Source organism: Amphiura filiformis, chromosome 12 (assembly GCF_039555335.1).
Source record: "Amphiura filiformis chromosome 12, Afil_fr2py, whole genome shotgun sequence".
Lineage (NCBI taxonomy): Eukaryota > Metazoa > Echinodermata > Ophiuroidea > Amphilepidida > Amphiuridae > Amphiura > Amphiura filiformis.
Window position 1 is genome coordinate 13,407,539 of NC_092639.1, and position 14,728 is coordinate 13,422,266.

The window sequence follows — 14,728 nt, forward strand, 5'->3', positions numbered from 1 at the left end:
ATGTGCTCTAATGTTCCAAAATAAATACTGTCCAAACGTTCATACCCCAGCCCTTAAGTTAAAAAATGTATATAATTCATGAATTTTAATGAGTCAACTGTGAACTGTGTCTTTAAAGACTGCCTATTTTGAACAGTCCAAAATGTTAGCAACATTTTTGATGCGATCGCCCGTCGGTGTCATGATCGGTTGTGTTTTAATACGGTACTTCTGAACTTCCATTGGCATGGCCATACTTTACATTGTGTCATGCTTCAGCGAATCCAGCTATATTTCAAACGTAATTTGGTCTATAGCCTCAAATGTGAATTAGCTCATTGGCATCCTGTATTTTTTTTAGCCTGGCTTGAGCATTTTGTTTGAGCCTGGTCTCATCAGGACCCGAGTGTGTCACTGCACAGAGTGACCATTTAAACAAACAAACAATTATTGTTCCATGGTGCTAAATTCTTGTAGTACATGTAGGTCAATTTAAAGGCCAAGGCAAGAATGAAGATGCACTTGATTTTCAGGAAATTTGAGAATGAGTCAATACATAAATCGAGCAAGGCTACAGTTTTTGTCAGAGAAGAACGGCACTTGTTTACATTTTGAGAGCATGCAGAGCATAAACATGGAAGTGGGGTTCTGATTGGCTGAATCAATCATCTGACAATCATAGCAACAGACCGATGATCTGTTTGGCCGATTGTGTGTCAAATCGTTGGTCGGCGCAGATCAGCGCCCTTGGTGAACACAAAGCTCTGTATGTTGCTCATTTACGGGCGCTCGACCGCTCGCATCAATCTGAGCAATGGACTGCCATTCTTCTCTGAAACCCAGTGTAGGCATACCCTGTTACTGTATTTCATAAAACTATTCTCTTTATATTTATAGGTGGTACATTAAATAGCTAATGCAGCCAAACTGATGATGGATTATGAAATGGATGCCACCCAGGCTCTGCCTATGAGTGATGAGGAAGACTTTGAAGAGGAGCCTCCATCAGATAAAGTGGTAAATTATAGTTCAATTAATGTACTCCATGTGTAGATGATATGAAGTCGTGAAGTACAATGGTCTAAATTATCAATTGCAGTACTAATGAAATCCTTAGCACGGGAGTTCTCAATTAGCAAGCTACAAAATAACCAGCACCCAGGAGCCATTTACCCGATGGTCATAACATTTTGGCTCCTGGTCCACACTAAAATCATATGAACCAGGCTCTACATTTTTGTATTTAATGTGTAAAAATGGCTCCTGGTTCACTAGATAATCTCAGGACCAGGTTTCCAAATGTGTGGTCCAGATCTGCCTGCTTATTTTGAGGCTTGTCAATTAGGCATTCCAATCCGGCCCAACAATCAATTGGGTTCAAATGGCTCTGAAATTGCTTTTTATTAAGATATTCAGCCTGCAGACTGTGTATTTGGCCTTCAAGCAAGCACAAAATGTCTGACCCTTCATGGTCCTGGAACATTGGCAACTTTTTGGCCCTTCATGTCCTGGAAAATTGGTAAAAACCATTGCCTCAATTAGTACTGGGGTACATATGAACTTGATAATTCCCTATATTTTGGTATGGAAAAAAAAGCACTTACAAGAAATATTGTCATAAAGCACTTACTTAAAAGATGAGCCACAGGGAAGTATTGTACGCCTTCTCAAGCCACTTCCAGTTCTGCTGGGCAGCCCTCGAATTAAGGATCTGAAGGGGCACGGCAACTTTTTTAGGGCAAGTTGATAATTAATTGCCTTGGATTTTCACTGAAAAGGCAAGGCAGCACGGCAATTTGTAATATTTCAAAAGGGCATCAAGGCAACTGTTGAAAATTTGAGAAGGGCACCAAGGCAAGTTTTCAAAAGCGAATAGATGCATTGCTGTCAGCTGAATTCGACACCAAAGTAAAATTCGACACTCAACTTTACACTAAATTCGACACTCAACTTTACACTAAAACTAACCTGATTGCTCATCAAAAATCAACAGTTTAATTTACTTAAATTTTGCGATCCCTAGTTCTGAGCTGCAAAACTGACTCAAAACAGCGATGAAACAGCTGTAACTTTGGTAATAATATTGATCAAATTCGCCGGGATAAAAACTATTTCGTGCAAAACATATCTAGAGATGGGCTCACATGTACAAGATAAGACGATACCGGAATGGGGATCGCCATCGGTATGCAATGGGAAGTCAATGTTTGCTAATCGAGAGATCAATTGATTTGCCCAGCGCTCGGATTTTGTTCATACGACACGAGGAAGCTTTAATAGTTACTAACAGCGTTTCTGATATAGCGATCATGTTCAAGATTTTCTATTTAATTTTCCACAATTTTTCCGGGTTTTAACCAGTACTTGTTAATGATTTTATAATGAAGGGGCAAGGCTGGCCGGCTAGGGCACCCACGGCAACTTCATTTAGGGGCACGGCAAGTGACTGCCGTCAGTAAAGGACATATTTTGAGGGCATTGCGGCAATGGGGGTGGGCACCCACGGCAATATGCCGTCGGTGCCGTGGGTTAATTCGAGGGCTGCTGCTGGGACTCGAACCCACAATCTTGGGATTAAAAGGCGAGCAAGGTAGTGTATAAGCCAAAAGAGGACGTCACCGTCAGGTCTATAACACTAATGCACTTATTACCCCCTCTGTGACAATATGGAAGAAAAATGGCAGTATTATCCATAAAAACATAAAATTATATGAACATCTTTTGAAAATTAAGGTAATGGTAAAAGTAAGCCCTTGTAAAAAATATATACCACTACCTTTAGCATGTTGTTGCCATGTCACATATATCAAAACTTAAATCACATATATTGGTGTTTCAGACTTGTGATTATTAACATGTCTGGCAGACTCCAGGGCAGAGTGATTCCTAAAAGCCCCAAATGGACCAAAATATGCTCAGGGTGCATATCCGTATCCCCTGGATATGCTCCCGGTGATCAATTAATCAGCTTTAAATTCTCTTTCACAAGGGCTGCCAGAAACACAAGCAAAGAATAGAGTTTTTATTCAGCATTGGAGGTACAGGCTGAGTCAAAAAGAAGTAAACTCATGTTTGAGGGACTGTAACTCAAGATCTGCAAGGAATCTGCTAAAAATGAAAATACCACTGGAAAGAGCAAATTCTACACGTCTAAATAAAAAAGGAATTGATGCAATTGCAGACAGCAAACTCGAGTTATACTCATTTGAATACAGCCACCCATTTTTGTAGCTGCACACGGTTTCACTTCCCAAGTAGGGGCATACCTGTTATATTGATTGGTAAGGCGCGATATTCAAATGCAAATAAAGTTCTGTGGCAGGTGTGGTTTCGATCAATAATTCCTACATGTTAAAGGGCTCTTTTCAATATGAATTTTACCTCATTGCACTACATTATAATAAAACGGGCCAAATGACAACATGGCACCACAATTTACCGCACGACGGGAGCGCACGCGTTTCTGTCGACGAAGTATCATGAAACTAAGAGTCCCACTGAAGTTCAGCGTCTTTTTCGTCTCCAATTTCCTACAGCTAACCGGGTTTCATGTAAGCTAACAGTATATAAAAATGTGAACAAGCTCAATGTGCATGGGACACTAAGGAACAGACAGCCAGAAGCTTCAGGCAGACCACGAACTGCTATATAGATCACAAGTGACCATTGCTAGAGTTAGACATGCGTTACAGCAAGACCAAAGCTCAGCTCAATCCTTTACCCAACATTCCCCAATCAAGCTTCTGCTGGATCGTTCGTAAGACTTGAATTGGTATCCCTACAAACTATAGTACCGTAATGGACTTTGTTGAATATTAATTAAAAGCAAAAGTTGTCTTTTCAACAATAAATCCGGTTAGCACTTTGCTGATTCGTCGAGGTTGAAATGGATGAAAATCAATCAGCCGTGTGCAGCTACAAAAATGGGTGTTTGTATTCAAATGAGTATAACTTTAGTTTACTGTGAGCAATTTCAACAATTCTTTTTTTATTTAGACGTATAGAATTTGCTTTTTCCAGTGGTATTTTTATTTTTAGCAGATTCTTTGCAGATCTCGAGTTGCAGCCCCTCAAACATGAGTTTACTTCTTTTTGACTCAGCCTGTATACAGAACAACCTGCAAGAATTTCCGTTGTTCGAGAGATTTTCATGGCAAAACTTACTGTGACAATTTGGATAACAATGTAGACTTCTACATTGTAGACATAGTACCTAACCTGCGGTTTATACTTTTTCTTCCTGTAGGTTGCACAATTGAAAGTGCTAGCATGTAAGGGATTCCCTGAAACCATCTTTGATTTACAGGAAGGTAAGCTGTGCACGGGTCGGGTCAGGCCTACATGTACTTTTAGAGGTCGGGTTATACCAATCAAACAATTTTTTAGGCCTTACTCTGCTGCCACTGAGATACTTTAGAATCAACAAGAGCACAACCGAAGCACTTAGATTGTAATTATCCCCTAACAGCTTCCTATTACACCTGGGTGGGGTGAGGCAAGTGAAGTAAAGCACCATGTCCAAGTGCATAACACATTGGTGCTGCAGGAATGCAAACCCACACCTCGAGCTTCCCCCGCGATTTATGAATTGCAGTCTTTTTTCACTGCGCCACCGTGCCTTCAAATACAGTATTATATTCTTGAATTCAAATACAGTATTATATTCTTGAATTCAAATACAGTATTATATTCTTGAATTCAAATACAGTATTATATTCTTGAATTCAAATACAGTATTATATTCTTGAATTCAAATACAGTATTATATTCTTGAATTCAAATACAGTATTATATTCTTGAATTCAAATACAATATTATATTCTTGAATTCAAATACAATATTATATTCTTGAATTCAAATACAATATTATATTCTTGAATTCAAATACAATATTATATTCTTGAATTCAAATACAATATTATATTCTTGAATTCAAATACAGTATTATATTCTTGAATTCAAATACAATATTATATTCTTGAATTCAAATACAGTATTATATTCTTGAATTCAAATACAGTATTATATTCTTGAATTCAAATACAATATTATATTCTTGAATTCAAATACAGTATTATATTCTTGAATTCAAATACAATATTATATTCTTGAATTCAAATACAATATTATATTCTTGAATACTTTGTTTCACCTTGGTCTGGTCACAGCATTGAATTGTGTGCACTAACCTAATCCAGCAGGGTGTATATACACATGTACACTACGACTTATCAACATGTGAAAGCACTGATGTCAGACTTAGGGTGAAGTGAAATGTAGGAGTACAGGGGTTCAAATTTGCAATCAATTGCAGGAACCTGTTTAGGTTCTCGCAAAGGGCTTTTGCAAGAATCTTTGGTTTGTGTGAACGTTGTAGTGCGGGGCGATATCAGGGTCTTAGCTAGCCACCCGTCTGGCCGTCATTTTAGACGGCCAGTTTGCTCCTGGGACGGGCAAAATTAATGCCTTTGACAGATGCTATATCATAAATTGTATGTTTTGAAAAGCTAATTGCCCTTTTTAGTAGACCCAAAGTGTAGAACAAGGCCATATCAGCACATATTTGAACTCTTTGAACCCCCAATGGGCTATAGATGTCTGGTAAATATTTTAAAGGTCAAATTAGGACAGGCAAATTTATTCAAATGACGGGCAACCCTCAATTTCTAGCTAAGACCCTGGGCGATATATTCAAAAATTGTATTCATCTATTACTCATGGTAGCTAATCCTGTTACATCATCACTTTTGTGGGGAATACAACCAAAGGAGACGTTTTCATTACTACGTTAGGGAGGTCACATGTATTATTATGGGATGGTCCAGTAATAAACATTGGAAGTACATGCATGCATGGGCCATGTATTCCTGTTAGTGATCGTACAATAAATTGACAGCTAAAATGAAGAAAACTTCTCAACATTTCAGAATTATATTTTTGGATTAATGAGATTATTTTTAGACACTGTATTTCCAATATTGTTGCCGAAAGGTAAAATATAACAAACATGCGATCTGAGACTTGGAAGCTTACGAGTACCAATTTTGGTTCTCCTAGTTGTAATCCAGCGAGAACCTTCAGGAGAACTGGTTCTCGGGTTCTCCTCGAATTTGAATCCCTGTGAGTAAGCTGTAAGTTCTTGTCATCATCACATTGTAAACATTTATTGTTGTTGTTTTTCTTTCAGGTGAAAATATAATTGGCAGGCATGAAGGAAACAAGATCCACATTCCACTAAAGGTAAATAGCCAAAAAACAATAATAACTTAAATTCTGGACTCGCTATTGATATTTGATCAATTTTCGTTTGTGTTGCTCATTTTACAGGGACTAATATACAAAAATTAAAAAAATGATATGGGCAATTGCTCTTCCCATCATGCAATGGACGTAGATGCAAAAAACATAAAAAATACTAGGCTCATGTCTAATTGCTTAGTATGATATGTGATCAAACAAAATCAGTCGGAAGTTGGATATATTGATTTTCAGATAGCCAAACAAAGACAACATCTGTTCATATCTTTGGAACAAAATGTTCGATTTCAATGGGGTTTTCTGAAAGATTTTGCTTTGTAAAAGCTTTATTCATTCATGTAAAACACTGAAAATTGAATATGCCCGACTTCAGACTGATTTTGCTTGATCACACCACATAATATGCAATGCATTACTACAGGCCGTTGCAAGTGCAACTCATATATATTTCAAAAAGAAAATTTCATTATCAATTGGACCGATCAGCAACATTGTTAGAATAATTTCACCACACAAAAAAATTGGGGTGAATTATTTTCAAAGCTCCATTCTGATTGGTGATTAAAATGAAGATATCATGTAATTGACCAATCAGAGGCAATGTTAGATCAGCAGGTAGTGCTTGGGGGTTAATTAAATTTCATTTGCTTGTTGCATTAACTAGGTATCCCAGGCAAACCTTAGTTAACACATTTGCTAGTCAGCCAAATTCGCCGACAATGTCAATGCATATTTACATTGAAATTTGAAACAACTGGTCGAAGAAGGAAACCTACATAAATATGTTTTCTATACTTCACTTGACCCAAATATATGATTTTTTATGGTGATAAGACAATCGCACATGGAATTTTAGAGGGATTTTGATAGCAGTTCCATTAAAAAAAGCTGAGCTATCATAATGAGACTAAGATCTAGAAACACCCCGAAATGCCGTTTTGGGGAATTTTGCTAGCTGAATCTTTTTTGATGAAAGTCAATCTTTGACAAGATGTAACTTTGCTACGGAAAGTGCTATGAAAAAATGTTTTCAGTTTTGGCTTTGTTTACTCAAGGGCTTTAATTTGATATATAAAATGATGCAGTTTGATGGCAAATTTGAATTCACCTAGCATACCTACATTAACCATTTATGTCATATTTTGTTTTCAGTCTTTATCCAAGCAGCATGCTTGCATAGAAATCCACGGTAACTCACATCTCATATATGATATGGGCAGCAGGAATAAAACGAGACGAGGCAAGGTAAGGAATAGAAATCCATGGTAACTCACATCTCATATATGATATGGGCAGCAGGAATAAAACAAGACGAGGCAAGGTAAGGGATAGAAATCCATGGTAACTCACATCTCATATATGATATGGGGAGCAGGATTAAAACAAGACGAGGCAAGGTAAAGGATTATGATATGTGACCATCCAGCACAACTGAGCCCTGAAGTCACCAATCATCATTTTTGAGATATTCAACCAAAATATTCTGCTTGAAATGAGCTTTAAAATGATGTATATCATGTCTATAGTACTTGACATTTAAGTAGTGAAAAATCAATCAAACAGTCAATAAATCCTTTGTTTCCTATTGTTTATTGTTAAGTTCAATGGAGCATATCTCAGTTGTGGTGGATGGTCACATATGTGATGTGTCATGTCAAAAACAGACACTTTTGGGCGGACATTCCTAAGCGAAGATATTGAGAAGAAATTGAAGAAAAAGGCTAGATGATATCAAATGCTTAACATGTCCACCAATATGTCATATTGAAAACCTAGTCCTGATATACAACTTTATTTATTCTATTATTTCCTTCTATATGTTGCAGTTATTTTTGAAACCAAATATACGCTATGAAGTGAAAAGTTGTGACATCTTAACCCTAGCTGATGTAACATGTCAGTATCTGCTACAAGAAGAGGTAAGTGGAGATCTACAAACAACTTTCGAATTGTGATACGCTAATAGACTTTGTGTTGTGATCATTTTGATCAGTGGTTCTTAACAAAGAAATGTGAGCCAGTTGACCTAGCAATGGTCATATACGCCAGCGAATAGAGAATGTGATCATGTGTGGTATGTTGTGTAGGAATAAAACGGCATTGAACGTAGGTCAGAATTGGAAATATGTAGCAAAGATGAATAAGAGAAACCTGATAGCTTATGACTTTGTAAAGCCATTTTTATTATTTGTTAATGAGGGCTAATTGATCCACAAGACAAAACTGGGATGCTCACGGGAGAGTGGTGGAGTGGTAAAACAAACATAATATTTATGTGTGATGCAAGTGCTACCAGTGGTTTGATGCAAGTCAGCAGTGAAATTATATCTCTACATGTACACTACCAGATTCCTATTGGAGCTGCCTGCACAGGCACACCATCGCCAAGGCACTTGGTTGGTACTGTGCAGTACCAGAGGAGTACCAGTGCAGTATTGCTGGTGGGTCCTATTTAGTAACAGCATTGGTACTGTGTAGGTACTCTGTGTGAACCAGCTGTAATTACCTGCGCAGGTGGCCCCAATAGGAATCTTTTAATGTAGTCTTAATTTTCAGCATATAAGGTTTATGAGTCTCATACTGTAAGTGTAAAAGTTTATTTTATTGATCAAACATTACTATCTGGTACATACATTCCTCTCTAGAGTCAGAGGGCTATGTGTCATTTTCCGACAAATGTTCCAAAATAGCCCTAGGAATAACCCCTGTAAAATATTTTGTTAATGGCAAATACTTTTTGTAGAATCTGTTCAAGGTAGCCTACCTAATCATAAAGTATTTCAAAATCTGATTACTAGAGTTGCCTTTAATCAAAATTACAACCACTGACAACTGCTGGGTTGTTTGTACGCAGGATTTGTTGAATGCCTTTCAGCAAAAAGGGGACCTTTTGTTAATTTTTCACCCACTTTTGAACCTCTGTATTGGAAAATATCAAGCAAAAGTGGATTTTTGTGTTGTTTTTTAAAAGGGGTGGGTAGGCTGCTGCAGTACCCCATGCGTAGAGACCACTGCCTCATATCTTCATGTTAGTTCACAATGCTTTGCTTTATTTCCCGATCTAGGATGGCAATATGTCCGATAGCTCTGACAGTATAGACATACTACAGCCTACCCAGCCATTCAGTTTAGACAATGCCAAAACCACTCAACCACAGACCAGTATATTGGAGCTGAAGACGCCTAGCCATGACAGCGCACCTAAACGAGTATTTGCAGAGGACTCGGATGACAATGAGCACTCATCTGGTAAGAGTCAAATTTGTGAGATATGTGTGAATAAAATATGTGACCATCTACCACGAATGTGCAATGCAGTCGGCAGAGCTTGTTTTAGAGATATGGGCCATTGAATCTCAAAAAATAATAGAGAACAGGAACATGTGAAATAGTAATTCATAAATAACCAATCGTAAATAGTAAATCCAGATGAACAATTTGAAATATTTGATTTACTATATCAATACCGTAAACGTTCGCCTAATGGCGCTATGGGCTCCCTTGACATAACTGGAATTTTTGACACAAACTAAAAGTGCCCTCCCATAAAAATCCCACCAGTAAATAAGGGCATGTACCCTTAATTCTTATTTGGATTTTTAGAAGAGGGAGCTCTCTATATGCATATGAAATTTAGCCCAAGTCAAAGGAGCTCAGGTGCGCCATTAGATTATTTTGAGGAAAAGTTACCTGTCCTATATCTCAAAAAGTGAAAATGCTGACATAACAGCCCATTTTGTGGGCATATATATATTTGAACTACCTACCTACCTACCTACCAGTCAGCGTCATGCATTTCTGCACCTGCTGCCTGGCTCAAGAGATGCTTCCAAATCCTACGATCCATAGCTGCAACCTCAGCCTCCTTTACAGTATACATGGTATAGGTCCAGCCTTGAGATGTCTCTGTGGATGACGTCTCTCCATGATGTCTTTGGACGACCAGGTCTGCGTCTCCCATGGGTTGGCTTCCAAAGGTAGAGCCTCTTGGGGATGCGATCTTTATCCATTCGCTGTAGATGTCCAAACCACTGTAGGCGGCGTTTCCGGATGACTGATTTGAGTTGGGGCTGTTTGGTCTTAGATCTTATATGGCTATTAGGTATATGTTGTGACCATATCACTCGAAGGATTTTGCGTTGACAGCGCATGTCAAAAGCATCAAGTCAAGCCTCATCCCTCTCTTTTGAACTAGTACTGTGGACATTTTTGCACAATAAATGTTTTGTGCACTGCCAATTTTTAAATGTTTCACTTAAAGGGGCATTTCGTGATCCACAGCCTCATCCCCCCACTTTTCTCAAAAAAAGTTGAGATTTTTATATCGCTGGAAACCTCTGGCTACATAATGTTTATGTACAAAATATCTCTTGCAGATTAATTCGTTTAGCTAAGATATCGTGAAATTTGAATTTCGCTCTGGTGCACCAGAACGAAATTACAACGCATTGTCTATGGAGCAGTGTAATACACATAATCATGCATAACTCGCAAAACGCAAAATCGGAATCAACTGAAATTTTGGGAATAGGTTTTTTCGTGGATATCTAATGAAAATGACATAAATAGAGGATGCTAGGATCACGAAATACTCCTTTAAATGTAAATTCACAATATTCAACTGCCTTACATTGACCACTATTTAAGAGGAATATAATGGGGTGTTTTATTAACACAAAAGGCACGGTAATAAATGTAGCGTGAAATTGTAAATTGTGACATTATTGGAATTACCATTAATTTTTTATTTATTTGCTGTGCTTTATTTGAAGGAACTCCAGGAAATGTTTCCACCATACCAGACACTCAACCTGCGAGACGGACATCAGATATTGTGGTACAAGAATCGGACTCTGACACGGATATGGAAGATAATGCTATTGTTACAAGTGAGTTTTGTTAAAATTGTTCATTTATTCACTTGGTTTTATTCATCAATCATTTAATTTACAGGTAGCAAGTCGACAAACTTGGTATATACATGCACGGTTATACTATCTAGAATAATTAATAGATTAAACTGGAAACCAATGAAAACAAATCATAATAAAAATGACGACAATATTTGCAGGATCGATCTTAGACTAGTGCCTTCCATTTGGCAAGTTTGATATAAAATTGGATCAATTGAGCCCATATTTATTGGTCGAGCTATGAGTTTTAAAATATTGGATGAGACATAGTCGAGTGAGTCCAATATTTTAAAACTCTTAACGAGACCAATAAATATTGGGCGTAAAGCATTCAATTTTATCATTATTATGTTTTGGATCCAATATTTTTACACACTTGGATTCAACAAAACATAATAATGCATAACAGTGGACAACCAACTTACTTTTGTTAAATCATGTACGCTGAATACACATTTTTTGTTGTCTACCAAGCAGTATCTTATCAATACTGTATATGCTTTTATTTTTGCAAGGGATTTATTTTTGCAAATTTTGCAAAAATGCAAACATACTTTTCACTTGCATAAATTCTGTGAAATAAACAACTCACACAATTTTGAAAATTGCAAAAATGCTGTACACAAAAATAATAGCGTATACAGTTTCCGGTAGAGTTTACTGCCTCAATAGCAGCTCACAGTAGCACTCCTCAGGGGTGTAGCAAGAGCATCAGGGCCCATGGACAAGGAGGAGTCACGGGCCCTTTTAACTTTAACTTATGGGGCCCTGGACCAGGCCAAAATTTGGAGGCCCCGAACTCATGTGCCGATCTGATCTCAAGTCAGTGGCCAAGTTTTGGTTTACGTATAATATAGAGAGGGACTAACATACCGTATTGTTTGTAATGAACCCCCCGGGGGCGTTGCATTTTTCCAAAAGGGGGGCGTTTATTGGAAGTGAATTGTCAGTGAAAAAAGCTTAAAAATCATGTTCCATTTCCCGATGGTGCTCCTATTAAAAGGAGGGATTTACACTATACATGATGGCGGCGCCCACGGAAAATGATATTTTCGTGGGGAATACAACAAAATTACACCTGTAAGTGCATGGAATTAGTGAAATTCTACCATAATTAGACAATGAAATGGTTGGGAGTTGAGTCATAATAGGTTTTGTCCATTCAATTTAGCGATCGTGACTGACATGACTGATGCAAGTTTTAAGCTTACCTACACGATATGTCATGGAAATGTTCGCATTTTTGTCAATTTTTCACAGAAAAATTGGAGGGGGGCGTTTATTAGAGGGGGAGCGTTTATTACAAACAATACGGTATTCTGTTCCGATGTTACTAGGACATTTGCGCGCAAAGTACACAAAAACATTCAATTTCAGACTTGACTTGAATACAGACTCTACTTGAATGCGCGCAATTAACATGCTGTTATTGGGGTTAAAAAAAAGATGCGTAGGGCAATTTTGGGGGCCCTGGACCAATCCTGCCTTGCTCTTCGTTATCAGCCCTTATTTATTAAATTTTCGCTTTTGTGCTCGGGGCCCCTGAACCCTCGGGCCCATGGACTTCGTCCACCCTGTCCCCCCGCTTGCTACGCCCCTGGCACTCCTTGTAAGAGTATTAGTATATTTTAGATATGTGACCAATCAAGAGATCGCTTTTAATTATGTGATGTATTATAATAATTCAGGTATACTAGTCTCAGATAATAACCAACCACAAATTATGTTATGTGTCAACCATCTCTGTAGCAGTGGCTATGGTGCGTTGTGACAGCTTCAGTACATGAAATTTGAGAATCACAAGCAGTACAAGATGACATTGCCCATAACCTTAATGTATAGTTCGAGTTTAATGGGACATAGGATATCTATATAAATAAAAGGAAGGTTGCCCATCTTGTGCGCGAGTGTTCTCCGAATTGCCTAGACTTTCGGCTTTGATTTAGTGGTATATTGATCGGGTACATATTGCCATTTTTCCATCGGACATTCGTTTTTGCAAAAATTGATGGTAACTAAGAGAATAACATAAAAAACTGTCGTGTTGCTATGCAAAATCAATCGCAGTGGCATTGTGGGTAATAAGGACAGTGTGAACGCGTAATAATATTTCCATTAAAAACCATACGCAGAGCAACATTGCCCCGTTTTCTGCCAACTGCGAGGTGGCCAAGAAATGATTCAGGCTATCTAGATGCACAACAGCGCATAATTTAATAATGATCTTACGAGCTTTTCGTCCCTACGCAGAGCTACGCGCCCCATTTTCCGCCACTGCATCGACGTTGGCAGCCAAGAAATTAAGGCTACGACGCGTGAATCAGGTCTTTGCGTTGGCAGCCAAGAAATTAAGGCTACGACGCGTGAATCAGGAGACCCGAGGTGGAGGCAGTCAGTGTACAATTTCATTATTTATTCTAGGCCTATGAAACGTCGTTTAGTTTTACAACCAAATTCATACGGGAGATTGAGGAATATAGGGCCTATACGGGAAATGCATTTGGTTGAAAACGGTCAAGAAATAATGGTTAAAACCGGGTGTTTTTTTCCTGGGCTTTTGTATTGTCGAAACTCAGTGGTAGCGCGTACCATAACTAACTGGCAGTGCGTTGGCGTTAGTGCGTTGGCGTACAAGGGATGTGACGCACACGCACGGGCGCATATGCATAGGCCAACTTTCCGTGCCAGAGAAAAATAATTCATGAAAAAAGGAAGCTAAAATAATGAGAACATAATTAAATGCAAATGGGAAATCACACGCTAAGCAGGAAATATGAAAACTGGGAACAAAATATATAGAAAAAAAGCCAAAGCTAAAAGCACCAACGTAAGAAAGGGTAGATTTATAAAATAATAAATAATAATAAATAACATCATAACATGGAAACGGAACTTCATGTATTTATTGGAACAAAATAGATCTATGTAGAAGAAGCTGAAAAGGTTACAGTAACTAAATGAAACGGGAGCAAAATGAAGAAGGAAAGAAAGAAACTAATCAGCAAACGTAAAAAAAAAAGCTAAAATTAGATTAAAATTAATCAGGAAATATAAGAAAAAAGAAGCTAAAATAATGAGAACAGAATTAAATAAATAACATGGAAACGGGAAATCACAAGCTAAGCAGCATAAAAAAGAAGCTAAAAGGGAAACGTAAGAAAGGACAGATTTGGAACATAATGGGAATGCGGTTAGGCCTAAATAAATAAATAACATGGAAACGGAAAATCACAAACTAAATAGCAATTTTTTTAAATGGGAACAAACTAGGCCCATGTAGAAGAAATTGAAAAGAAAGAAAGAAGCTAAATGGAACTGCCAGAAGGAACAGGTTTAGAAAAATAAAATTTACTTTTTCAATGATTCTACTTTTCAGTAATTCCTCCTGTTTTAGTGATCGCTCCCATTTACTCATCTAGCGGGGACCCGCGCGAAGCGCGGGTATCCCGCTAGTATCTAAATATTCCAGATAATCTGAACAATGCTAATTTTGCATCAAAGGATTTCACTTGTGTCCTAAAGTCAATGGTGAATTTGTTCTTTAAGGTTATTAATTATTTTAAACTGTTGTGATTAGG

At 37.8% G+C, this 14,728-nt stretch overlaps 1 protein-coding gene across 1 annotated transcript in view; it reads left to right on the forward strand.

The window, feature by feature from the left end:
• Positions 1–14,728, forward strand: part of LOC140165820 (uncharacterized) — a 71,000-nt gene that overhangs the window by 13,747 nt on the left and 42,525 nt on the right. The window contains 7 exon segments of the mRNA XM_072189143.1: positions 877–996; positions 4,226–4,289; positions 6,167–6,219; positions 7,390–7,482; positions 8,064–8,156; positions 9,303–9,486; positions 11,010–11,126. Of these exon segments, the coding sequence (XP_072045244.1) occupies positions 913–996; positions 4,226–4,289; positions 6,167–6,219; positions 7,390–7,482; positions 8,064–8,156; positions 9,303–9,486; positions 11,010–11,126 (688 nt within the window). The 5' untranslated portion in view covers positions 877–912.